Source organism: Cibotium barometz, chromosome 5, assembly GCF_041138505.1.
Source record: "Cibotium barometz isolate CiBa-2024 chromosome 5, ASM4113850v1, whole genome shotgun sequence".
NCBI lineage: Eukaryota > Viridiplantae > Streptophyta > Polypodiopsida > Cyatheales > Cibotiaceae > Cibotium > Cibotium barometz.
Window position 1 is genome coordinate 40774848 of NC_141050.1, and position 26828 is coordinate 40801675.

Here is a 26828-nt window from a genome sequence, read left to right on the forward strand (position 1 = left end):
AAAATGGGTAGGCAACCCACATCAAAGGCCAAGGAAAAATGTGGGAAAATATGGGGAATGCCTGAGCATAGAAATGGGCCCCATAAGCACCAAAAAAAGCCCACCAACACAATATGATATATGCTAACACCCCCTCTCAGGTCCTAGGGCTGGCCCAAGACCCAAGGAGCTGCCATGTGTTGAGGGGTCATCTCCACCTTGTGGACCTCTCCAAGACCATCTACACCTTTACTGGACATCTACATATTTTTCTAGGATTTTCTTGCACTATTCCACGCATTTACATACCTTTTCTCCAGTCAGCCCGCTTATGTCAGCGGCATAGAGAAGGAGAGCTTGCTGCAGTCGTCTTGTGCCCCTATGGACATCTCTACCAAAGAATAGCCCTTTCTTGCTTTTCAATGCTTCAGTCCATGCCCTTTTTAGCTAGAGTCGGCCAGCTCTAAATATATAGTTTGTGCTTTTCTAAAAGTGGCTTTGCTTGCTAAACATATCCAAGCTTTTGCTTATCTAAAGCCAAACACTCTATAAATGATAAAATGTGGCCTTCTTTAGTGTCCAAGCTATAAAAATACCTCTCAGAAGTGGGCAACTAGTTTTATTGTCCTTGTGGTCCCAACAAGCTGACCCACATGTCATGCAAGGTGCCCATAAACCTTTTTATGATAATTGAAGCCTTGTCAAGTGCCCAGGCTTCAAATATCGATTTAAACACCGGACACCTTCTTCATAGAAATGCTTTTATCCTTGAGCATCTCCCTCTTCTCTGGAAAATCCCCGTTCTCACCTTGGTTCCATTTTGTGCGTGGGCTTCCCCCAACACTGATCAGAGGTGGTGAAAGGCCAGAATGGTGACATCCACTCACGTAGCCTGGCTGCTGGATGAATCCATTCGCAATGAGCCTGAAGAAGTGATCTCTGTAGAAGTGCATCTTCAGTGGGAGCTCCAAAGGTGTGATCCATGTGCAGTAGGTGTCGAGGCTGAAAAATCTGACCGGATAATCCAGTTGGCGTCCTCATGAGAAGTTCAAACTGTGCTAAAGGGGTGGGAGGCGCTCCATGCGGAGCCCATATCCTGAGAACCAAGTGCAAACTCAGGCATACCATACTCCAAGGTGGCCCTAGAGTACTAGCTATCTCGAGGACTTCAGGGCAAGCCTCGGGTAACTATGGGGATCCATCTCACTGATGCGATGGAGGCATGTGCTGTCTCGACGAGAGTGCATCCACAACCATCGGGGCTACAACAAACTCTGCCAGGATAATCTTGTGTGGGACTGATGGTCTGATAAGGATCATACGGGAGAACATCATGACCTCGGGCCTGTGAACTCACTGTCAATCCTCATCAGATAAATCTCGCCCCCAAAAAGCTGCTCCATGCATCAAGTCTGGTGTGACGAGGGTGTGAAAAAGCCAACCCTTTGTGCTGGGCTCTTGGAAATGTGCCTCGAAGCACTACTGCTCAAGGCAGCTCAATGCTGCATATCCTTGTCACTCTGGCATGTGCTACAAGAACCATGGGCCACTGAAACTGACACCAAGGTAGACACAAGATGAGGGCAATGATGCTCCAAACCATGTCAGATGGAACTCGTATCTCTTGTAAACAGTGTAGGAGGAAGGCTCAGGGTACAATATCAAAAGCTTTGCGAACATCCACAAAGCAACAGTAAATCCTTTGATGTCATGGACAGGCGGTTTGAACGTAAGAGTGAGAGAGATAGGCATGGTCGGCTTCAAAGGGGGGTGGCGGGAGTAATAAGTCGGATAGGTGGTGTGCCAAAGCCGGTGATCCCATCAAGTAGTGGACAGTGCTAGTACCTCTTGAGTATGGGAAGAAGCTAAGGGAGTCATAGGGCCATCGGGACATCCCATTATAGCTAACAAGACCATGTGCAACTCCCAGCTCAAGAAATATCTCCCATACACCGTGACCTCCTCACGAGAGGATTGTGTGGGCTTCCTCAATGTTTACGCCCCGAACGCTACGGCAAGTAGAGCCATATTCTGGAGTACAGTTCACCAAGCCCTTCCTCAAGCTGACCTTTGGTGCATGGGCGGAAACTTTAACATGATAGAGGCAGCAGAGGACAAACTCGGAGGAGGCACAGCCATAGTTTCAAGCGCACAGTATTTTGCATGAGAGGAGTTAATCCTAGCACTCAGGGATCAAGATCCTTGGCATCTTCCGGAGTTTGGACATAGCCCAAGGACCCTATGTTTCTCGCGGTCTGATAGGAGGAACACCAGTCCCAACCTCTCTCAACTTGATAGATTTTATGTGGATGAGTAGGCTTGCGAGCATCTTGGCGAGCACTACTTTCTGGGGTCATGCTCCAGTTATTATGACACTAGAGGATCCCTAGAGGCAGGACAGGCATGCTACCTCTAGGATTCCAGATAGCCTTATTGAGAACCCCGAGATATGCGGCAAGATAGGTGTAAGATTCCTTCCCCAACCCCTTTTTGATGTCTAGTATCTTCCCCTATAATCAATTCCTATTCAGAAATATAAAGACCTTGTTTCTAACTGTTTTAGCCTAGAGAGAGAAAATTATTCTAGAGAGAGAATATTCAGATTATGAATATTTTTGGATAGAAAAATAACTCATCTTATTAAAATAAGTTCCCCTGAAACAGAAATTCAAAAAGAATTTTTCAATGTGCAATTGGAATTAATTGAAAATGGGTATAAAGGACCTTAGTCTAAGGGTCTAGATTTTCAGAAATTTTTGAATTATGGTCTAATTAAGGTTCCTATGGACCAATAGCATCAATCCATGTGTAGGAAGGAGATAAATCCAATTTGTAAAAGAAGATACCCAAAAATGAGTAAATGCTCACATAAGATGAAGAGTTGAAAATGTACAAGGTTTATTAGTAAAAAACTATGAGCAATATTAAAAATATGAGATAATTTGGGTACCCAAAAATGAGTAAATGCTCACATAAGATGAAGAGTTGAAAATGTACAAGGTTTATTAATAAAAAACTATGATCAATATTAAAAATATGAGATATTTTGAGTATAATGATTCCATTTTGACACATATGTAAGGAAGGGGGATTCTTTAAAGGATGTGCATATTTCACATAAGATGAAGGTTGAAAATGTACAAGGTTTATTAGTAAAAAACTATAAGCAATATTAAAAATATGAGATATTTTGGGTATAATCATTCCATTTTGATACATATGTAAGGAAGGGGAGTTCTTTAAAGGAGGTGCATAATATTTCACATGCTTGAATGAGTTTTAAACTCAAAAATAATGTGATATTTTTATCTCTCATCTCTCTTGAACCAAACCAAATCAAAATGGAACCAAACCGAATCAAAAAGTAACCAAACTAAGTCCAAATCTAGTCCAAATTCAAGCAAACTGACTTGGAAAATTCTAGAATCAGTTTGTTTCGTTAGGAGCTCAATTTTTCCTATAAATAGAAGCCTTCCCTTGTTGAAAATAATATAGTGTCTTATGCTTTATTACTCTACTCCACCTAAGCCAAGAACTATGAATTCTTTAATAATTCACTAGCTTTTGACACTTCTCTCTTTCTTCAATCCCCATTGGTGGCTCCATCAACATACTAAACCAATTGATTGGTTGGGGGCCTCTACCGTGAATAAAGAATCAAGCAAATTATAAGGTAAGTATAGTGAATTTTGATCTTTTCTATAATTTCTCAATGATTCTCTCTTCTCAACCCCTCTCAAGCTTGAGAAGCTTAATTGGTATGGTTTTTGAAATGCTATTGAAGTTAATTAATTAATGATAGTAAAAAATTACATAAATTTTTATTTATGTTTAATTCTAATGGTTTTTTCTCCCTCTCACTTAAGAAATGATCATCCTCATGATCCATTCTCAATCCAAATGAAGTATAAAGCTTTTTCTTAATCCAAGATTAATCTATGCTTGAGAATAAAATAATAGTTTTTTTTAATCTATGCTTTTAGTTTATGATTATTTTTTATTTAATCCATTAAGGGTTAATGATCCAATTAGAGATCATTCTAATCATTCTCTTAAAGATAACCTATCTTTTAAAATAATTGAGATTTATTAGTTATAGTAGCGGAGCTATGACAAAATTTTATAAAAATATACACATAAAATAATTTCATTCAAAGCATGAAAAGAGGATTTCCTGCCATATTCTAGGAACTATCATCCTAGATTAATTAAAAGAATTTTATTATGCATGGCGATGTGGATGTTTGCATGTAGATGTAGATGTATGGATGTGAGTATGAATGTGGACGTGGATGTATGCATGGAGATATGGATGTATGCATGTAGATATAGATGTATAGATGTGGATGTGATTGGAGATGTGGATGTATGCATGTAGATGTAGATGTATAGATGTGGATGTGAATGGAGATGTGGATGTATGCATGTAGATGTAGATGTATAGATGTGGAGGTGGATCTATGCATGTAGACGTAGATGTATGGATGTGAATGTGAATGTGGATGTGGATGTATGCATGAAGATGTGGATGTATGCATGTAGATGTAGATGTATGGATGTGAGTGTGAATGTGGATGTGGATGTATGCATGGAGATGTGGATGTATGCATGTAGATGTAGATGTATAGAAAGTGAATGTGAATGTGGAGGTGGATGTATGCATGGAGATGTGGATGTATGCATGTAGAAGTAGATGTATAGATGTGGATGTAAATGGAGATGTGGATGGATGCATGTAGATGTAAATGTATAGATGTGGATGTGAATGGAGATGTGGATGTATGCATGTAGATGTAGATGTATAGATGTGGATGTGAATGTGGAGGTGGATGTATGCATGTAGATGTAGATGTATAGATGTGGATGTGAATGTGAAGGTGGATGTATGCATGTAGATGTAGATGTATGGAGGTGAATGTGAATGTGGATGTGGATATATGCATAGAGATGTGGAGGTGGATGTATGCATGTAGATGTAGATGTATGGAGGTGAATGTGAATGTGGATGTGGATATATGCATAGAGATGTGGATGTATGCATGTAGATGTGAATGTACGCATATAGATGTAGATGTATGCATGTAGATGTAGATGTATAGATGTGGATGTGAATGTGGAGATGGATGTATGCATGTAGATGTAGATGTATAGATGTGGATGTGGATATATGCATAGAGATGTGGATATATGCATAGAGATGTGGATGTATGCATGTAGATGTGAATGTACGCATATAGATGTGGATGTATGGATGTGAATGTGCATGTAGATGTGGATGTATGGATGATTATGCATGAATGTGCATGTAGATGTGGATGTGAAAATAGATGTATGGATGTAGATGTGGATGTATGGATGTGAATGTACATGTGGATGTGGATATATGTATGGATGTGAATATATGATATTTGATGTAAAGGAATCTGAAGTGATGAGATGGAAAATGATGTGATGGGATGAGTACACATATAAATGGAATGTGGAATAAGTAATGTGGATTGATGAGGGATGATGTGGAAAAATGAGAGTTAATATAGAAACTGTATTTGTAAACTGTTTGTAAATGCTGTTTGTAAATGACTGTTTTATGTCAAGAATGCTGGGAAAGCATTTTGACCGTCTTGTGATTAAGGTCGTAGAGACCTAACTGATAAAGTTGCAACTGCTGACGGAGAGTCAATGGAGGACGTCTCGCGTAGCAAGGTCGGCCGACGTCTTGACCAGCGTCGGTGCGATTAAAATGGTGAGCTTCCGGTACGGTGGATGAGGGACCAAGGAAGCGGCCTATGAGTGAAGCGCTAGGTCACCTGCGAAGGATCCTAGAGGGTGCTGACCATACGGTGCTCGGGCTCTGGGTCGCCTAGGATACCCACGCGTGCGTCGAGGAAGATATTGGAACAAGGAGTAAGAGTTGTTTTCTGAAATCAGGCATGGATCTGGTTGATTGACCTTGCTCGTCTTCAATGGATGAGTCCATGGCTCTTTATATGGATCTGTTGGTTGATCTTGCTGATCTTCAACGAAAGTCCATCTTGATAAGTGATTATATTGCCGAGTATTATGAGCTAGGAACTATTGAAACGGCCCCTGAGTGGACAGGTGGTGAGCGTTCTAGTTGCCAATGATGCCATAGATACTCTGATGAAGGAATGATGGGACATTAAGAATCAATTGGATAAATTGGAAGATGGTGATCAATGATACTATGGTTTTATTAAAGGATTGTTTTAAAACTGGTTGAATCTGTGAAAAGGCAATTTCATATTGGGTGTGTAAGTGGTGTGACTAGTTTTATTTTTGCATGAACTTCCGGCTAGGGGGTCTTGGAACTCTTTTCCTTGTTACCCGGGACAAAACCTAACCAAATTCTTAATTAGATCCCATCACTACAGTGGTTGGGCAGTTGGCTAACCCATGGGACTGGATGGGGTTAAGCTGGACTGATGGATCCGTAAATCGAGACTCAAATTCTATTACTACGATAGATAAAGTAAATCCCGGATAGTAATTGTTCTATGGATAGGAATCAACGGCGGCTGTGCCTCTTGATGGGAAAAAAAGCGTTGATCCCAATGATCCAAGTGCAAGTTTCTTCCTTGATCTGACCAAATATCTTTATAGATGCAGTCGGATCTGTTGATCAGTAAGGGTTTGACTACGTTAGAGTAAGAGTTTTTCTGGTGGAATCACCCGTGCTTTCCGGTAAAGGAAGTTTTTCCGGGTTTGGTTTTGGAATAACCGACGGATTAGTCTCTTATCCGGATATCTGTGGGTGAGGCCCCGAATGTGGGACCCCTGTCCCGCGCGAGAAGTGCTACTTCCGCTGCCAGTATCCGAATCCATTGCTCAGTGGGAACAGGGATCTTACAATAGGGCAGATTTGGACGGGATTGGATTTTATCTCATGCTCCGCTGTGTGCACTTTGGATGAGGGCCTCGGTGAGATCAACAGTTTTTTGCAAGAGGCAACGCAGATTGGAGGGATTTCGTGAGCAAGAGAGGAGTCTCAGGAGGGATCTTGCTTCTCTTCAGCGGCTTCAGAAGAGTTCCCCCGATAGCCCCTGGATTGAGAGTCAGCTTGCTGCCGCCTACCTGGAGATCGGACCCATCGAGGAGAGGAGGGTGGAGTACAGATACCATGCTAGAGCTTCCTTTTGCACCCAGGCTGACGATAGAGTAACGGAAGACTTCTTTGAGATAGCAGGTCCCCACAGGAGGAGAGATGGTATTGCAGGTTGCGCGGCCACGATAGAGCCATTGTTTCTAACCCCCCCCCCCCCCCCCCCCCCCCCCATGTGAGAGCTATCACCACTGATTTTTTCCGATCTCTCCTCACGGGTGCCCCATTATCCCCACAGGTGATGGATGCACGCGAGAGGGTCATGAGGGAGGTGGTTCCCCTTGCTCTTTGGTCTTTCTTATTGACTCCCTTTATTGCAGAGGAGCTGGTGGAGGCATTGACTGCTCTTCCTAGGGGCAAAGGCCCGAGGGTGGATGGGCTTCCAGTTTCTTTCTTTCTCTGCCACTGGGACCACATGGAAGGTGGCCTTCGAGCTGCCTTCAATGAAATTATGTCCATAGGAGCCATGCCATAGAGGTTTTCATAGGACTTGATACACTTGATTCCTAAGGAGGGTGGTGACAGATTGGAGATCCGGCAGTGGAGACCCATCACCCTTCTTGGGACTGCTTACAAGATCTTGGCCGAGGCCACCAGTCGGAGACTTCAGCCTTTCCTCCTTGACTTGATTCATGACACTCAGACAGGTTTTGTTTAAGATCGTAGCATTCTGGACAACATCTTCACCTTTTGGGAGGCGACTCCTTCGGCCAGGAAGCGGTATAGCAGGACCATAGTCCTACTCCTTGACTTTGAGAAAGCTTATGACAAGGTGGATTGGAGCTTTCTAGAAGGCACTATGAGCCGGATGGGATTCCCCATGGAGTGGATCCGTGGGGTTTCAAGACTATTCTCAGCCTCTCACAGTCAGATTCTCATTCAAGGAGCCCGTGGTGACAGATTTCCCCTCTCCCGCTCGATTCAATAGGGCTGCCCTATGGCCCCTTACCTTTTCCTATTCGTTCGCCGAGCCCATGAGCAGTTTCCTCTCAGCCCAAGAGACAAGGCTTCAGGGATCGCGTCTCCCCCTCCTTACATAGGAGGAGCTGCTATACTCAAAGTTTGCAGACGACACAGCCACTTTCCTTTCTAAAGATGTTGGAAATCTCCAGAGTTTCATTGAGGCAATAGTCACAGGGAATGGGCATTTTTAGACTCAAGAATGTTGGGGATGGCAGCACCTTCCCGTTCCCATTCCCGTCCCATGTCACTCTATAGTCACAGGGAATGGCCATTCTCAATCTTTTTCGTCCCCATTCCCCGTCCCCATTTCGCGTCCCATGTGACTATGGTTGAGGCGATCGAGATCTTCTGTCACACATCCGGAGCACAGATCAACTGGCACAAGTCATGCGGTTTTTGGGTAGACTTTGCACCCGCCCCAACTTGGAGCCCAGTTCAGGCTTTCCAGTGGATCCCAAGGGGCACTCCAGTTTGCTATCTTGGATGCTAGGTGGGCATTGACATCTCTCCGGAGCAGCAGCTCGCACCTCTTCTTCTAAGCATTCGGAAGAAGCTTTTGTACTGGAGTTCTGCGAGGCTCTCCCTAGCTGGTAGAGCGGTGCATCCAGTTTACTTCGAGATTGGCCTCACACCGGCCCTTAGGCAAATTTCTCCAGTAGCCTCAGAGAAGCGGCTCCAGTAGCCATTGGTCTGGAACCCCCTAATCCACTTACCCAGTGGCCATATGTTGAGAGCCAGACCTCATGTATCATGGGGTGCTTGGAGAATGGGACCTACCAAGTCCCTTGGAGATTGGATTGCACACAAGCACTTACCCCCATAGCTTCAAGAGAGAGGCCTGACAGGGATCCAAGGTAGAGACAAGCTCAACATCGACATTGACTCTGCTATCCCTCAGGAGTGGTTGACCCCTATCCCAGACTGGAGTCCCCTTATGTGGCTAGGCATGTTTACCAAGCATGATATTCTTTTGGCAGTCCATGGAGCAGACGAGGGCAGTGGTCTGTATACTTTTTCTATTAGTCCACATGGCAGATTAGAGAGATCCGGACCCCCCTTGGAGAAGTTCAATGGCTGCACCTTACAACGGGTGAGGGTAATTGGATTTCAAGAGCGGAAGCGGCACATAGACCTCCCACCCGCCAAACTGGCCATGGAGAGATTCTGGTGGCTATGGATATGGGAGAGCTGACCCCTCGTGCGCCTCTAGTGGGACCCGTGAGAGTGGACTTGGCATGACCCTGCTAATCAGGAGGAGACTTGGGATGCCCCCCTTTTTTGCATATACAGTGCGGCTAGGCCGCACGATTCAGATGCCAAACATTGATGGCACCCCGGCAACAACAGTGTTGGGTGTTGGACTCACACACTCACACACACAAACCTGCACATTAGGGTTAGGTGCAAGGTTGAGAAGCTCACACACAAAAATGAGAGAGAGAGAGAGAGAGCCAAAAGTGTGGTATCCACAAAATGCAAGTCAACCCTTGCATGTGTGCCTATGCATGAGCTGCCAAGAAAAAAACAATTCCCACTGGTGGATTGCCTGGTATCGTAATCACCAGCCCAATCTGAATCACTGTATGCATAAAGCTGCAAGCTGCCTCCCCTGGGATAGAACAAACCAAGATCCAGGGTACCCTTAAGATAACGAAAAATGTGTTTGACTGCTTGCCAATGCTTTGTGCCTGGGCTGTGCATGAATTTGCTCAACAAAGACACCCCAAAAGATATGTCTGGCCTCGTGTTACACAAGTAAATGAGGCATCCCACTACCTGGCTATAAAGGCCGGCCTCAAAAGGCTCTCCAATATCATGCATAGTAAGCCTTACACCTGGTTCTACCGGAGTAGAAATGGGCTTACATTCATCCATGTGAAACCTTTTTAGCAAACTTTTTATGTGCTTAGTTTGCTGCATAACAATGCCATCATCTGTATGCATAAACTGTATGCCGAGATAGTAGTGTAAAGGCCCCAAATCTGACATATCAAATTCAGCTTTCAAATCAGCTTTGAAATCTGAAATTTGTGCTTTGCTTGTACCTGTAATGAGCATGTCATCTACATACAAGATGACTATGAGAATATCGGCATTGGTTTTCTTCACATATAATGTGCTTTCAGCTGGACTATTCTCATAACCTTGGCTGGTTAGATGAGCATGTATCTTATCATACCAAGCTCTTGGAGCTTGCTTTAACCCATACAATGCTTTGTGCAACCTGCATACTTTATGTTCCTCACCAGGAACTACAAAACCAATGGGCTGATTTACATATACTTCCTCCTGTAAATCCCCATTTAAGAATGCAGTTTTGATATCCAATTGATGCACTTTCCATCCTTTATGGGCAGCCAATGCAATCACAGATCTTATTGTGGTCATTCTCGAAGTAGGAGCAAAAGACTCTTCATAATCTATTCCCTTTTTCTGGGAGTAGCCTTTAGCCACAAGTCTTGCTTTGTACCTGTCAATAGTACCATCAGACTTTCTTTTGACTTTGTACACCCACTTTGTGCCAATTACATGCTTGCCTTTAGGCAATTCCACAAGATCCCATGTATTATTCTTCATGATAGAAGAAATTTCAGCTTGCATAGCTTGCAACCAATGCTCATTCTCATGTGCTTCTTCATAAGAAGAAGGCTCTTCTGAATCAAAGAGACCACCCATTGCGAATGCAGACTCCCCACGATGTACATTCTCAAGGCATGGCTGGAACTAGCCCTTGTTCTACCTGTGAGTGGAGCTGCAAGTTTGCTTTCTTGCAAAGTTTTTAGCAACCATCTTGGCACTGACTTGGCTGTGTCTATGGCTGTTTGCTCTTCCCTGACAAGATCTTCCACTTCTTCCACAGAAGGGGACTGAATGGCTGGCTGGTCCACATGTTCTACATGTGGATTTTCTTGTGTAGGGGTTGGCTGATCTGAATCCCCCCTAATTGCAATGGGTAAAAGTCCATCAAACATGTCCTGTATGCCTGTATCATTGCTTTTATACAAGCTAACCATGGGCTGTTCTGAATTTTCAGCAAATACCACATCTCTACTCACAAAAATCCTTCGTGTAGTTGGATTATAAAGACGGTATCCTTTGCTTTCATTGCTGTAGCCCACAAAAATGCATTTAATTGCTTTGTCTCATCAAGCTTTGTTCGGAGTTGTTCTGGCACATGTGCATATGCCAAACACCCAAATGTACGCATATAATCCACTGTTGGCTTTCGGCTATAACAAGCCTCAAATGGTGTTATGGTTTTCAAAGCTTTTGTTGGACACCTGTTCAACACATGAGTTGCACACATTATAGCTTCCATCCAAAATTTGTGAGGCAACTTTTGTGCTTTCACCATGCATCTTGCCATCTCCATGAGAGATCTATTTTTCCTTTCAGCTACACCATTCTGCTGCGGTGTATAAGGCACAGTACATTGGTGTTTGATGCCCTTTTGAAGCATATAATCCTTGAATGCATTTGACATGTATTCTCCACCTCTATCTGAGCGGAGTGTTTGGACTTTACATGCACACATATTTTCAGCCATTGCTACAAAGTGTCGAAAGCATGTAAACACATCTTCTTTTGCTTTCAAAGAGTAAGCCCAAGCAAACCTGGAGTAGTCATCAATGAATGTGACAAAGTAAAGATGCCCCCCTATGGATGGTGTCCGCATTGGACCACATACATCACTATGTATGAGCTGTAATTTATTTTCAGCTCTAACAGCTCCATCTTTGGGGAATGGTTTCCGTTGCATCTTTCCCAAAATACACCCCTCACATACATGTCTTGGTGGAGACTCAAGAGGCGGCATATTATCAACCATATGATGCTTCTGCAAAAGCATCAAACTCTGAAAATTTACATGCCCAAAACGAGCATGCCATAGCTCTGCATCATGCATAGCAGGAGTGTGGGCAGCCACTGTATTTGCATCATAAGTGCGCTTGTCATAGCTGTCCAGCTTATACAAGCCTTTGTATCGTGTTCCAGAAGTGACTATTTCATAACCCTTTGATGGGTCTTTTACCAAACACTTTCCATCTTCAAATTCAACCTTTAAACCTTGGTCGTTTATGGCTGAGACGGAGAGCAGATTTTTCTTTATCCCTGGAACATACAATACATTTTTCATACATATATTGGCACCATTGGCTGCAATAAGTATGACATTACCAATTCCCTTTACTGGATATGTGGTATGATCTTCACATGATACAGTGCGGCCATTTGAAGCATAAACCAAGTGCTGAAATACATCTTTGCATGAAGTGATGTGGCTCGAAGCACCACTATCAAAATACCATGATGCATTCTGTCTGTCAGATGCAATGCAAGACATATCAGTGTTCGAAGCACTTGGTGTGTCACTAGTGCATGTGACCAAAAAAGTGTACTCTTCCTGGATTACATTAGCTGATTGCTTTGCTTTGTCATCCGAAGAGTCTGCTATTGCATTGCCTGCTTCTTTCTTTTTTTCTTTTGCAATCCGCTTCCTATATTCACTGATGTAGTGTCCAGGCTTATGGCAGTAGTGACATTTGCCCTTCTTTTTGGGCTTGTTTGCATCCCCTTTCAGACTTTTCACCACTAGAAGAGGGCTCTCCATGACCAGCCTTGCTAGACTGTTGTAACTTGTCCCCCATGCTTAAAGCTCTTTGCTTTACCCTTATCCTTGGCTGTAAATGCCTTTTCTCCACCACGGTTGCTCGATATGTTTGCTCTTGTTTGCTCTTCCTGCAAGAGTAAACCCACGAGCTCTTCAAAAGTGACGGGATCACCGCCTCCTCTCATTGAGAGGTTGAGAGAGGTGTGAAAACCCAAGTAGGAAGGCGGTAAAGAATGAAGAGTGTTGGTGACCATCTGTCTGTCTGGGATAACCTCATCAATGTTGAGCAATTGTTCCTGCAAATCTTTCACTTTGGTGAGATGATCTGCCATGGAGTCACCCTCATCCATAGAAAGAAGATCCAATTGCCTCTTCAAGTAGGCAACTCTTGCCTCGTTGCGTACCTGATACATTGCTTCCAATGTGTCCCATGCAAGCTTCGATGTCTTGCATGAACGAATGTGTGGAATAATAGTCCTTTTGACTGAAAGGGCTATCAATGACATGGCCAGTGCATCTCTAGAGTCCCATCTCTTCTGCTCTTGTGTGGGAGCAAGATCTACATCAGGAGCTCTTTGAGCACCTCCCCTTTGAGGCGTGGCTGGCTGAATGGTATGTGGGCGTGTGTCATCACCACACACGATGCCCCAAAGCCCTTTGGCTACCAGCAAATTACGGATCATAAAACTCCAGAGGGAGTAGTTAGATCCATCCAGTTTGTCCTCCTGGGTGAGCACACCAAATACATCTGTAGCATTCTGTGCCATGTCAACAAAATATATCTGCAAGCAAACCAAGCACCAATGTGCACTGCCAAGCAACCAAATGTCCTGAGCAAATGTATGCCTGCAAACCAAAGCAAGTGTAAACCTGCACCAAATTGTCCAATTACACTCAATGTGTATACATACGCGACAAATCGCAGCTGTAATGCCCAATTACATGCTCCAATCAGAAAATCCCCAATTTTTATGCACTCCAATCGCTTCAATGTGCATCTAATTGGCCAATTTTCAGAAAAGCCCCAAATTTCTCCAAATGTAAGAGCTTTAATTTGCCAATTTTGACCTCAATTTTGAAAACCCCCAAATTTCTGCAAATAAGAGAGGTTCAATTTGCTGATTTTGACCTCAATTTCAAAAACCCCCAAATTTCATCTGCAATTTTCTTTTCAATCTGACTTGCACAGTATTCATTGTCTGCAAAATCGGCATATGACCTGCCTTGCAATGGCTGCAGATTTTGTATTTGACTTAGAAATTTTTACAGAAAAATACCTTCAGGCAAGGTGTCGTTGCAGGTGGCCAGTCGTTGCAGGTGGAGACGTTGGAGGGAGTAAAACCAATGTGTTGTACATTGCAGAGGACTGATGAGAGCAAACGTCGGACCAACCAGAGCGGGCGTGTGCTGGGTAGTCGAGCAGGCGGAATGTTGGGGAGCTGAGACTGGAGCTAACAGAGCCAATAGGAAAGACGGAGCGGCAGCCGTAGACTAGCTGCACGTGTAGTTGCACCTGGGCCCGGCTGCAGCGAAAAACAGAAACAAAGGCAGCCGTCGTGTCATAGTCGTGCTGGGCAGGCGTCGGGCGAGTCGTCAGACGGAGGCGGGCAAGCAGTGGAGCCGGAGCCGCTTACGATGAGCTAGGCGAAGGCGGCGAACAAAAGACCACGAGGCAGTCGTGGGTAGCGCTAGGAGCGAACAGAGGGCGCCTGGAGTCGGGCAGGGTGTGCCGGCGGGCTTGGACCAGTGCGGGCGCCTGGAGTCGACGATGGAGCAGACGGGCGCTGGAACGGAGTCGGCCTAGACGAGACGTCGGACGGAAGCAGACGGCGACTGGAACGGAGTCGGCCTAGACGGAGACGTCGGACGGAACAGAACGTCAGGTTGGGACAACGTTGGCCGGCGGGTGGAGCGCTGACGGGGAGACGGAGCAGGCACCGTGGACGGAGCAGCTGTCGGACATCGCTGTGGACAGTACAGCCGCCGGCTGGGAAGGGCGGTGGTGGTGGGCTCCCCACTAGTGCCGCCCGTCTCTGGCGGCCGGATGGTGGAGCAACTGGACGGAACCGGCGGACGGACGTCCGTCGACGGAAAAACACAGTGTCGACGGAAATTCACAGTCGACGGAATTTTGCAGTTTTTTTCAGCAGATTCTGCACAGCCACCACTCCAAGGCCAGCTTTCAGCTCTGATACCAAATGTTGGGTGTTGGACTCACACACTCACACACACAAACCTGCACATTAGGGTTAGGTGCAAGGTTGAGAAGCTCACACACAGAAATGAGAGAGAGAGAGAGAGAGAGAGAGAGAGAGCCAAAAGTGTGGTATCCACAAAATGCAAGTCAACCCTTGCATGTGTGCCACATCCATATAATATAGAACTACAAAATATTATATGTGTCCTTTCACACTTGATGTCCAAGGGGAAAAACCACATGGGAAAAAGTGCCCTTGGTTAAGCCCTGTTCACACATAGCACTACCATAAGTGAGCATATGCCTACAAACAGTACATTGACAATTCCAAGGCCTCTCTTAGCGTTTCCTCTCAGGTTTTTGGAAGAGGCTCTAGGACAATTTTCGGCCTCAAAAGATCACCTTCTTTCTTTGGCTAGTGGCACACAGTAGTTTGGCAGTTGACACGTGGTTGGCCATTGGAGGTCGACCCGCAGCTTGCACGAGGTGTGGCCACCCTCAAGAGTCTCAGTGTCATTGCCTTTGGGACTACCTGAAGGGCTCAGCAAGTTTGGCAATGGATTCTCTGCATTGGATAGGGCCTCGATCCGGATCATTTCTTGGGGCACCATCGCTTGGGCCACAAAGGCTGAGATGGTGAAAGCTTATGAGGAGGATGGTGGGGGACTTGCCCTTCAGGTCTCTCACCTCCATATTTTCAATACCAGGCACAGTCCCATCTACGAACCACTGGAGACCGGGCTCATATCAGAGATGAGAGATTTGCAGTAGCATTGCAGCATGGCACATATGGCGGGCTAGATGCAGTGAAGCCATTAAGGGTACCCACACTCCGCCTACGAAGTCCACCAGGAGCATTTGGCTCGACATCATTCATACCCTCTGCTATCAATGGGGGAAGTGTGGGGGAAGTTGCAGGGAAGCTTTGACCACATGCGGAAGCAACGGGAAGCTTTTCTGAAGCTTTGGAGGCCTGGCCCTTTTCTTACCAATAGAGGAGGTGATCTCACTTGGCATTACAGACCACCTATGTGGTTGTTCCCACCCACCCTCCCCGGGCTTTTCTTACCAATAGAGGAGGTGATCTCACTTGGCATTACAAACCACCTGTGTGGTTGTTCACCCCCCCCCCCCCCCCCCCCCCCGCGGCCGCGCGGGCCGTATAAGATAGTCTTCTCCTCACACAGCGGCCAGCCGAAGGGGAAGTGCATCTTTCTCCTTCCTTTGATTATTTGATCCCCACCCTGTACATGAGGGGAGGTTGTATCTAGCCCTTCAGGGTTGTATTTGGCCCATTGTGGATGTTTCTCATTAACTGATAGAAGGATCCTTTTCTCGAAAAAAAAGAATTCATAGCACTGTTTTTCATTAACTAATAGAAGGATCCTTTTGTCAAAAAAAAAAAGAATTCCTAGCACTGATCCAAGCCTTAGAGCATTGAAAACACTTTCTCGATGGCTGGGACTTTACATCTCTACGCATGACCAAGCCCTAAAGTGGCTTCAAATGATGTTGTGTGCACAATGGAGTGAGCACAAAACCCTTGGGAGTCGAGTTTTTTCAACAATTTGCAGTGTTTGTACTTCGACACTCTGGCAAGCTTTTTCTTTAACTAATGAAAGGATCTTCTCTTGGGAAAAAAAAAATGAGAGCTTTGGAGAACCTATTGAGCAAATAGCCTAGCAGTGACAACACGGAAGAAGCTTCTAGGCAAGTCGCCTAGTAGCAGATTAGACATCAACTTGATTTTGGTCTTGTTTACAATATCTTGAAAATCCGGTATTGCGGGTAGAAAATTCCCCATGTAGACGTGAAGCTTTGTATATAACTTCTTTTGTTGGTAATAAAGAAACCAAGAAGAGAGGGGGAAGGTTCATTAGCCCCTAGTGTTGCAAAGCACTTACAACATTCATACACTCACAGCATTTTATGCATTTGTCTATCTTGCAATGTGTTGTTAATTAAGTGATTAACTTAGGTCTCCAATACCAGACCCTTGTTACAAATGTTTGTTCACAAGCATCAATAAATTCTTTGTAAGATCCAAAAGCGATTCAAAAAGGATCTCTTCAACTACTCACATACTTAGTTTGAACACAGCTTCATTACATTGGAAAAAGCTTCACACATGTTTCTATGCTGTAAACGATTGGTTGTGACTCGTGAGTGATAAGTGGAAACAACACCCATCATCTCGCAGTACCCAATGTAGAGCATGTGTTAGAGATTAGTATGGTGCATTTTGGGATGATGTGAGGCACAATGATGAGATTGTCAAGCCTTTAGTCCCATGCTCAAACTTCAAGATGGTTGCGAACCTTGCATCTGTAAGGTGTACAAATAATGAAGTGACAGAGGGGTAGTAAAAAGTACTCAAAAGATTGGTTCCAAATGCACGACAAAGGATCATAAAGAAATAGCTATACCTAGATGAATCCAGGAACAGGCCCAAATTCACTTATAAGAAAGTGCAATTTATAACCTCATGGTAGTCATCCACAAGACAATAAACCATCATGCGTAGTATGGACCGATACTACGACATCCCCACTAACGTCATCAGTGCCCAATAGTGCATGTAGAACTTGGTATCAATATATGCTCCCACAAACCCCCCCCCCCACCCCATGCGCACGCGCGCACACACACACAAGAGCATACATTCATACAAAGGTCTGTGTATTGAGTTTCTGTCAGAGCAAAGAAATAGCTCTCTGCATGTGCACGCAGGGCAGCAAATGCACAAAGGGACAATTGATATTGGTGCATCCTTTTGGTGGGAGGCATATGGTGCAAGTACTTCTAGACTTTAGCATCCCTTTGGTAGAAGGATTATGATGCAAGTATTCCCGAACTTCAGCGGTTGGCAGTTCGTATTTTGAGCCTGGCAGTTCGTATTTTGAGCCAGAGATGTTCTTTCTCTCCTCATGAGCTATTGTGGAATAACCCTTGGCCCATTTTCATTTCCCTTGCATGCAACTATGTTACCAACATCACTTGAATTACCTCACCAGGTCCAAACAATTAAATATAGTTTTCCCTAGAGTGGGACACCCACTACTCGATTAAAATAATGAAACCAATCACTTCCACATAATTGAGGTGGAAATTGGCTGTTGGTCCTACTAGCTGCTGCTCCTTGGAGAAGAATGAACTTCTAAGATGCTTGAGAAGCCTTCGTCGGGCGGCGGCTGCCCACCCTAAGTGAGCCCTAGGAAAGTAGGAAAGCAAGAGCTTCACATGAGTCGCATGCCCCAACAGAAGGTGTACTTGTGTAGGTATGGAAATGACCACACAAATCCAGATCCATATTGTGCAGAGGTGGCTTTTGCCTCCACCACCATTGTTCCAACATAAGCAAAAGCATTTCACATGCATCTTTGTCTCATATATAGGTGCATGCTAACATCTTGGGCTAGGACTAGTAAACAAGTCAAGCAAGTAGAGTCATCAGCTGCAAGCCTTTTAAATAGGTTGCACGCTTGGGCAGGCTGCAGAATGTGTAGTATCATAAGGCACCAGGGGCATACAGAGAAGATAACAGGAACATCAAGTAGAGGGAGACCAATCTTTTTCATCAACAGCACAGGCAAATTTTACCAAGCCAAACATATTGGGACAGATCCTAACATTGCCGACATAACTCAAGCCTACTGTAGGATTTTGCTGCCCAACTTTTAAGAGCAATTAGGCCTCTATTGCTGGCCACATACAAGGTGAAAGAGAACAAGTCCATGTTTACCTATCTAGCCCTAGCCCAATATGTCCCTGAGCACCTATACAGGAGGCAAAGCTGTATGTGAAATCTGAAATGTCCAGTAACAGGTTCTCCAGTTGACACAGTGTGTTGCCTACTGACCCCTGAACGCATCCAATGCAGATTTGCATGAAAACCAATGTTACTTGGACACATCTCCGCAACTGCAATCAAACATTAGTCAATGCTAACTGCTCCAAACGATCTGTAGTGTCTTGACTGGCAATGCATCACCACGATCCAACCCCCGCACACCCAAATACCAATCGGAGCCAAAACTCCTCTCTGCTAGTATAATGCAATGCACCTAATCAAATATTAATGTGCACTAGTACAATTTACCGTTGTGATAGAAGAAAACCATAATAATGTCTATCTTATTTGATGCGACTAGGTTGTTTACGATGATTTCAATTTTCCACTACTTCCCTACCTCCCCATTTCTCAGGGTCCATGATCCAGTGGCAATACTCTTCATTGGGCTTCCCTAAGAATGCTTCACTGTAAGTAGCAGGGTCGCTAATCACAGTTGCTGCTATGACCTGCAAGAGAGAACACAATGCCCTAAATAGGAAAAACCTAATGCTCAACAAAAGCCCCTGATTATCCTTCAATAAGATAACCATGTCACCACTTGTAGTGAACCAATTATGAGAAAAAGAATTGAACCTGTCTTAATTCTGGTGCCTTGCATTTATTGTGCTCCATAACATACCTGCATGCAGCAAAGCAAAAGCTTTCACTTCAACGATGAGAATGCACAAATGCTGCCCAGAGTTCAAAGGCTTAAGATTGTATACCCAACAGCATTAAACAGACAGCTATTGTCTGATTGTATAATTCTCCTCACAACAACACCCTCCATTTCAAAGCGATCCTCAAAGCACCCTAGGTCCAAGAAAATCTGATCTGTACAACATCATAGACATGATTTAATATTCTCTCTCTCTCTCTCTCTCTCTCTCTCGCTCTCTCTCTCTCTCTCCCCCGCTGCTTGCCTGCGCCCCCCTCTCCCGCTGCGCCCACCCCTCCCACAGCCCGCTTCGCTACCTGCCTGCACTCCTCCCGCTTTGCTCTGCGCCCACCCCTCCCCGCCTGTGCGCTCTTTGTCCACACACCCTTGCTCAGGCCCGCCAGTTCGCCTCTACCGCCTTAGGTCTGCCCAGTTCGCCATTTCGCCTATGCGCCTCTCTGCCTTCGCCATTTCGCCTGTGCGCCTCTCTGCCCGCCAGTTCGCCTCTGCCGCCTTAGGTCTGCCCAGTTCGCCATTTCGCCTGTGCGCCTCTCTGCCCCCTTTCCCCACCCACCCCCCCAGTTCGCCCTTTCGCCTCTCCGGCCGCCAGTTCGCCCTTTCGCCTGTGCGCCTCTCCGGCCGCTTTCACCACCCACCCTTGCTCAGGCCCCCAAGGCAGCAACATAACTCTCTCTCTCTCTCTCTCTCCTCCCTACCTGTGGGAAGGACTGCAGAGTGATTTGGAGGAATGGCCCCCAGTCTCCAAGAGAAACTCGAGGCCCTTGAGATGGCAATGAAGGCACTAATCAAGGAGAACAAGAAGACATCCGATTCCAACCTCAATGAGGTGGAAAACAAACTACACAGGCACATCATAGCTCTCGAAGCACGGGTCACGAACCTCGAACAAGAGAACACGGCACTCAAGGAGGAGGTGAGTGCATTGAAAGCGGAAATGGTAGCCATCAAGAATGCTGAGAAGGAAGAAGGGGAGATCAATGACAACACTCTCACGGCCATCAAAGAAGAGATCTCCAAGGAGATCACAAAGATATGAAGGGAAAGCTCGACGCCAAGCAGTCAGGATGGATCGAGGTGGTGAAGAAGAACATCCGTAAAGAAGTGAGGGAGGAGACTCAAAGGGAAGAAAACCAAATCATTCACACCACCATTGAGGAGGAGAAGATGAGGCATGCCCGCCGCCTCAACATTCGAGTCACAGGTATAGCCGAGACACCCGACTCCACTCCCGAGAAAGATGGACAGCTTCTATGCATGAAGCTCGGCTACAAGGAAGAGCACCCTCTCCCCTCATCCTATAGTTTGCAGGAGAGACGGGAGGGTCACCTTCATGAGGAAGAGGGTCATACTACGGGGTTTAGAGGAAGCTCCTATTTTCTTGGATGATGATCTCACGAGGATGCAGCTTGAGCATAGGAGAACTTGCATGCCACGAGTCTTACACGCGAGGAGAGAAGGCAAGAAGGCCTTCTATCGAGATGGTCGGGTCATCATTGATGGCCGGCCCATGGATTAGCGGTTTGGGGCCTATGGGACACAGACCAGGCCACTGACAGAGATACACATAGCAGTATGGAACTGTAATGGTTCACTATGGGTGCAGCCTGGACGACTGGAGCATGTTATGGTGGGGAGAGACATCATACTTCTGACAGAGACACATCAGAGCCCAGAGAGAGGGCTACCTCGAGTAGAGGGATTCCAGTGGGAGTCAGAATACAGGAGGACCACACGCCAGGGTACCTCGAGAGGGTCGGGGGGAGTAGCAGTCCTATTCAGACGGGAGCTACAGGGGAGACTGAGAGTGGTAGCACACGATCCAGAGGCCAGATACATGTGGATCAGCTTACAGCTCTCACAGGACAGGGTTATATACATAGCTCTATGTTACTTTTCTCCATCAGGATCCTCCTATGTCATTACAGAGGACATGCCACAGGAGGAGGAGATAGGAGCCTCGCCATACACTTGTCTGTCAGAGGAGATTATGCATTATTCTACACTAGGGGAAGTATTTCTTACGGGCGACTTCAATGCCCACACAGAGAGCAGACAGTGTGAGGTGTATGACTATGATGACATGGAGATCCTCCACCCTGTGGATCCAGAGGAGATAGGGGCTAGTCGAGCATCAGAGGACACTGGACCAGACAGAGAACATTATGGGGACCACTTACTAGAGTTGGGAGCCAGGCATCGTCTCGTTATTTATAACGGGATGCTACAGTGGCCGGGATCAGGAGGGCTGACATGCTTCCCACATGGGGGTCATACACGGACCGGAGGCACGGTGGTAGACTACATTATGGGGTCTTTGGAGGCATCACAGCTTGTCACCTCATTCTCCATTCCACCTCGTCCTATTGGGACAGATCATACATACTTGGCATTTTCACTAGCCGGATCACCAGTATCACCAGCCCCCCACATACCGACGCCACACACTACCATCTACTTCACACATGACATGGCAGACATATACACTGGCAGAGTAGAGGATGGGCTCCTACTCGTGGATCCCCTGGCATCTATGGACACCATTACAGCCCAGCTCGCATCACTCCTACACACGGCTGCATTACAGAGCTTCCCACATCGTGTACACACAGGAGAGCCTGCGAGATCTGGGACGATGCCCCAGAACAGATGGTATGATGACGAGTGCAGAGCCCTGTACTCACGACTCCGCAAACAGAGAGCCTTGGGAGCCATCACAGAGCAGGAGTCGAGGAGAGAGATGAGGAGACTTACTCGCCACAGAAGGCGGGCCTTCGCAGAGATACAGGAGCTAGAGATCTTTCATTTCTTCATGAGTAGAGATAGCCCTGTCTCATGGCGGCACTTCAGCGAGCCCCAGACCCCGACACCTATTGCAGACCCACAGACATGGCACACATATGCAGAGGGTCTATACCATGCCCCACAGCAGCCACGTATACCTCAGCCCACCACAACTAGCTTCTTTACCCACTCGATGGTACAAGAAGCTATCCGCCGCCTACAGCATGGATGGGCCGCCGACCATATGGGCCTGCAGGGTGAGCATGTCATATATGCAGTAGATTCTTTAGCTCCTTTTCTTGCACACCTGTTTAACAGGGCACTAGCAGAGGGTTTGCCTGCGGAGTGGACGATGCACACCATTGTGCCGATTCACAAAACAGGGGATATGCTCGATCCGAGCAACTACAGGACGGTTATGGTTGGCCACGTGCTGGCCAAACTCTATGGTGCAGTGCTGGAGCAAGAGCTTAGCTTATATGCTGAGCGAGCAGGTTTACGCTCATCAGGGCAGGCAGGCTTCAGGAGAGCTTTCTCTACCATTGACCATGTATTCACTTTGAGATGTATGATTGATCAGGCCAGAGTGAGGAAGAGAAAGCTCTATTGCTGCTTTGTGGATTTCCGCAAGGCATTTGACACAGTACCACGCGAGAGGCTCTCTCAGCGCCTGCAGTCTCTTGGTATACCAGCAGATATGACATGGGACATCTATGCATTATATGAGCAGGTTTTTGGGCGAGTCAAATGTCCAGGAGGTATGTCCGAGACTATTGCTAGCACCATTGGTGTGAAGCAAGGATGCCCACTTTCCCCCACGCTATTTGGGTTATACATTGATGAGGTGGCTGACTTCATTACACGAGGAGGCGGAGATGGAGTTGATTTAGCAGGTACCTCAATACATATTATGCTCTATGATGATGATATTGTATTAGTGTCTGAGTCCCCAGGTGGTCTACAGCAGCATCTACATGCACTCGATGATTTCTGCACACAGAGGGGTCTTACTGTGAACCTTGGGAAAACCAAGATTATGGTCTTTCATACATCAAGACAGGGCAGGAGTCAGCTGACATTCACTCTCGCAGGATGCCAGGTGGAGGTGGTGACATCATATGTGTACCTAGGGCTTACCTTCTCTGCAGCAGCCACACGCTTTACCATGGGTTCAGCAGCCCGAGCTAGATTGGCACGGGGATATGCAGCATTGGCTATGCTAGAGAGACAGTGCCACCACGCGCATTTTCAGGAACCCCGGACGAAGGGGTGGCTATTTGACACATTAGTCACACCGGCATTGATGTATGGAGTAGCAGTATGGGCGCCAGGCCTTGCTACCCATTGGTGGACACAGATAAAGAGACCAAGGCCCTCATGATGGCACGCATGATACGCAGCAAACCGTCAGTACCTCATGACATTATCCGAGCAGAGTTTGCTGCGCCTCCTATGATGGTAGAGGCCATATTTCAGACTATATGCCTGCTAGACAGATTCAGAGAGATGCCACAGGACAGATTATCATACAGAGCTTTTCAGGCATCTAGACAGTTGGCTGAGGCAGGAGATAGAGGATCATGGTATGCACAGGTCACACATTGGTTCTCACAGCATGGCCTAGACATGGATCATCTACCACCATTCTAGTATGACAGGGATGCACCACATATCCGTCTCTCTCATAGTGAGAGGAACAGAGTATTGAGACAGGATCTATGGCAGCTCTATACACGAGAAACATGGATATCGCCTACACAGCCTCTTCCACCGAAGATGCTATACTACAGAGATCACTTCATGAGTATCACTGTTGATGGATTTATAGAGAGGCCTAGATACATGGAGGGCTTTTTAACACACGGCTCCCGAGTGGCTATTGGTCAGCTCAGAGTTTCATCACACCGATTGGAGATTGAGACTGGCAGAGCAGCACGGATCCCCCGAGAGGAGAGGGTATGCAAATTGTGCAGAGAGGAGGTGGAGAGTGAGGAGCATTATGTATGCAGATGCAGAGCATATACAGCCATCAGAGAGAGATATCCCATTTTATTCAGAGAGCCACATTCCCTATGCTAGATCTTTGAGGGAGCAGACCAGCGCATACTGGGGAGATACATTCTAGACATACAGCGCCACAGAGAGACATTATTACAGGCTCAGACAGCTCCAGAGGGGGGGCCACAGACACAGATTACTACATTTTTTCAGAGATCCATACCCCTCCCAGCCCCTACACGGCAGGGAATTACTCTCCAGAGAGCAGAGACACTTAGAGCCCGCAGGAGACAGAGGACACCTGGCTTTCGGACACCACGCCTATACCAGAGAGAGATGACAGAGATCAGAGCTCAATTTCACAGAGAGGGTGCGGAGCGACTGGCTCGCTTCAGAGCACACCCAGGCATGTTCTTCAGGGAGCTGTGGACACCCCCTTCACTGATGTATACCATTTTATACCCCCAGTATGGTACAGGATGGAGCTAGCTAGGTTGCATATCATGATTGTATACTCCATGCATATAGCTTTGCATTCTCCTAGTAATAGAGCTCCATCCCCTGCACACCCAGATTCAGCTTTTTTATTCAGTACTTTTTCATTTTGTTGGGATGACAGAGGATACCCCATACAGGTACTCCGATTTGTCTCATAGGCCGAGTTCGGTCTTTTGGAAGACGTTAATAAAATCTTTCTTTCTTTCTTTCTTTCTCTCTCTCTCTCTCCAGCAGTGATGTATGGTACAGCGTTTTGGGAACCCGATCTAGGAGGGGATGCTGACCAGAGGAGAGTAAATGAAATGAAATGAAATGTTATATTAACGTCTTCAAAAGGCCATAATGACCTATGAGACCAAAAAGTTACATCATGGTGGATCTGATACAATGTCTAGAGAGGCTTCAGGTGATGATGCACTCACGAATGATTAGGTGCAAACCATCGGTTCCCCATTCCATTGTCTTGGGAGAGTTTGCAACTACTCCCCTACCGGTGGATGCCCTTTTTTCAGACAGTTACTCACATTCAACAAGTGTACGCATTGAGCAGAGATAGGATCCCAAGGCTAGCACTCAAGTCCTCCCAATAGTTAGTGGAGACCGGGAATGGAAAATCTTGGTATGTGTCACGTGGTGCTTTCTAGCACATGGATTTCAGATTGACTGTCTCCCCCCCTTCAATTACAGTCTTGACTCCCCACTCCCCCCCACTCACCCTTCAGGATATTAACCACCTCATTCACATTGATCTCACAAGACTCGAGGTACAAACTACATGGGTGGCTCCTCAGCACAAAATGCAGTTTTACCGGGATCAGAGGATGCCTTCATCCAGAAAGTGCTCAGACATATGTCACATGCAATTAGGATAGCTATAGGCCAGATTATGGTTTTCTCACATCGCTTGCAGGTGGAGACTGGGAGAGCTGTCGGGATTGATAGAGAGGATCTGTTGGTTAAGCTCACTAGAGGTGGAGACAAAGGAGCATGACATTTGCAAATGCCCCGTATATTATGAAATCAGAGGGATATTTCATTGCCTTTTCAAAGATAGATTTGGGCCACTTCCCTGGGTCATGGATAACCCTGATCAGAGATGCCTTGGACTATACCTCATGGAGCTTCGCCGACACAGAGACAGCTTGACCCATGCATCACAAAGACATGGACACGATGTCCCCCCAGACCTCTATCACAAGTTTCTTTGCCCAGTGTCAGGAGAGCAGTCTTAGACAACATAGGAAGAGTATAGAGAGGGGCCGCATCCACCAGACAGGTCAGGCAGCACCTTCCAGTACCACCTAAGCCGCCCACACTCAAGTTCCCATGAGTATCCATCGAGAGAGCATTCCAGATGCAGAGGGCTAGACGGCCTAGACCAGTGAGACAAAGAACACACTCCCCTCGTCTCTGTCTCAGATCCGGGAGATACTCCAAAGATACCGCAATACTTTTCCATGAGAGGTGGATATTCAGGAGCTCTACATAGTTGTGGAGGAGGCTGAGTCTCCAGGCTGTTCTGAAGAGGTGGGAGGTGGTCCATTTGGATCCCGTGTTCTGAGAACTAGATGGAAACTCCAGTGTACCACGCTCCAGTGTCACCCTCAAGTGCAAGCTGTCGTGAGGACTCCAGGACAAGCCTTGATATCTGTGGGGGCTCAAAGTGCTGATGCAGTGGAGGTAGAATACTGTCTGAAAAAGTGCACCTACTACCATTGTGGCTGCACGAACTCTGCTTGACTGATCGCATGTGGGACCGATGGTTTGCTGCGAATCATGAGAGAGAACATCATGGTTTGCCTCTCCACACACTGCCAATCCCGGTTTGATAGATCTAGTTCAGAGAAAGGTGCTCCATATATCAAGGGTGGTTTGAGTAAGGTGTCGAAGAGCCAACCCTCCAACCTGGCTCTTGGAAATGGACTTGGAATCACTGTCGCTCAAGTAAGGACAAAGTTGCATATCCCCATGTCACTCCAGTGCATGCTGCTGTGGTCATGGTAAAGCGAGGGGGGCCACTAAAAGTAGCTCTAAGGTACACATGATGGGACAATCTCCACCGGGGTTCCTCTATACTTGATGTTCAACCTGGATGTGTAGGGGCGGGAGGTGTTGAAAACCATGACCTTGGTTTTACCAAGGTTAATAGTGAGATCTCACTGGGTACAA

The 26828-nt window shown here is 46.3% G+C and overlaps 1 protein-coding gene across 3 annotated transcripts in view; it reads right to left on the reverse strand.

Moving 5' to 3' along the window:
* Positions 1-26828, reverse strand: part of LOC147638492 (OTU-like cysteine protease family protein) — a 117368-nt gene that overhangs the window by 23620 nt on the left and 66920 nt on the right. For all 3 annotated transcript variants that reach the window (XM_086798404.1, XM_086798403.1, XM_086798405.1), the window contains exons 2-4: positions 19429-19537; positions 19298-19343; positions 19062-19170 (exon numbers count right to left, since the gene is read on the reverse strand). In XM_086798404.1, the coding sequence (XP_086654530.1) occupies positions 19062-19170; positions 19298-19343; positions 19429-19493 (220 nt within the window). In that variant the 5' untranslated portion in view covers positions 19494-19537. The remainder of the gene's footprint in view (positions 1-19061; positions 19171-19297; positions 19344-19428; positions 19538-26828) is intronic.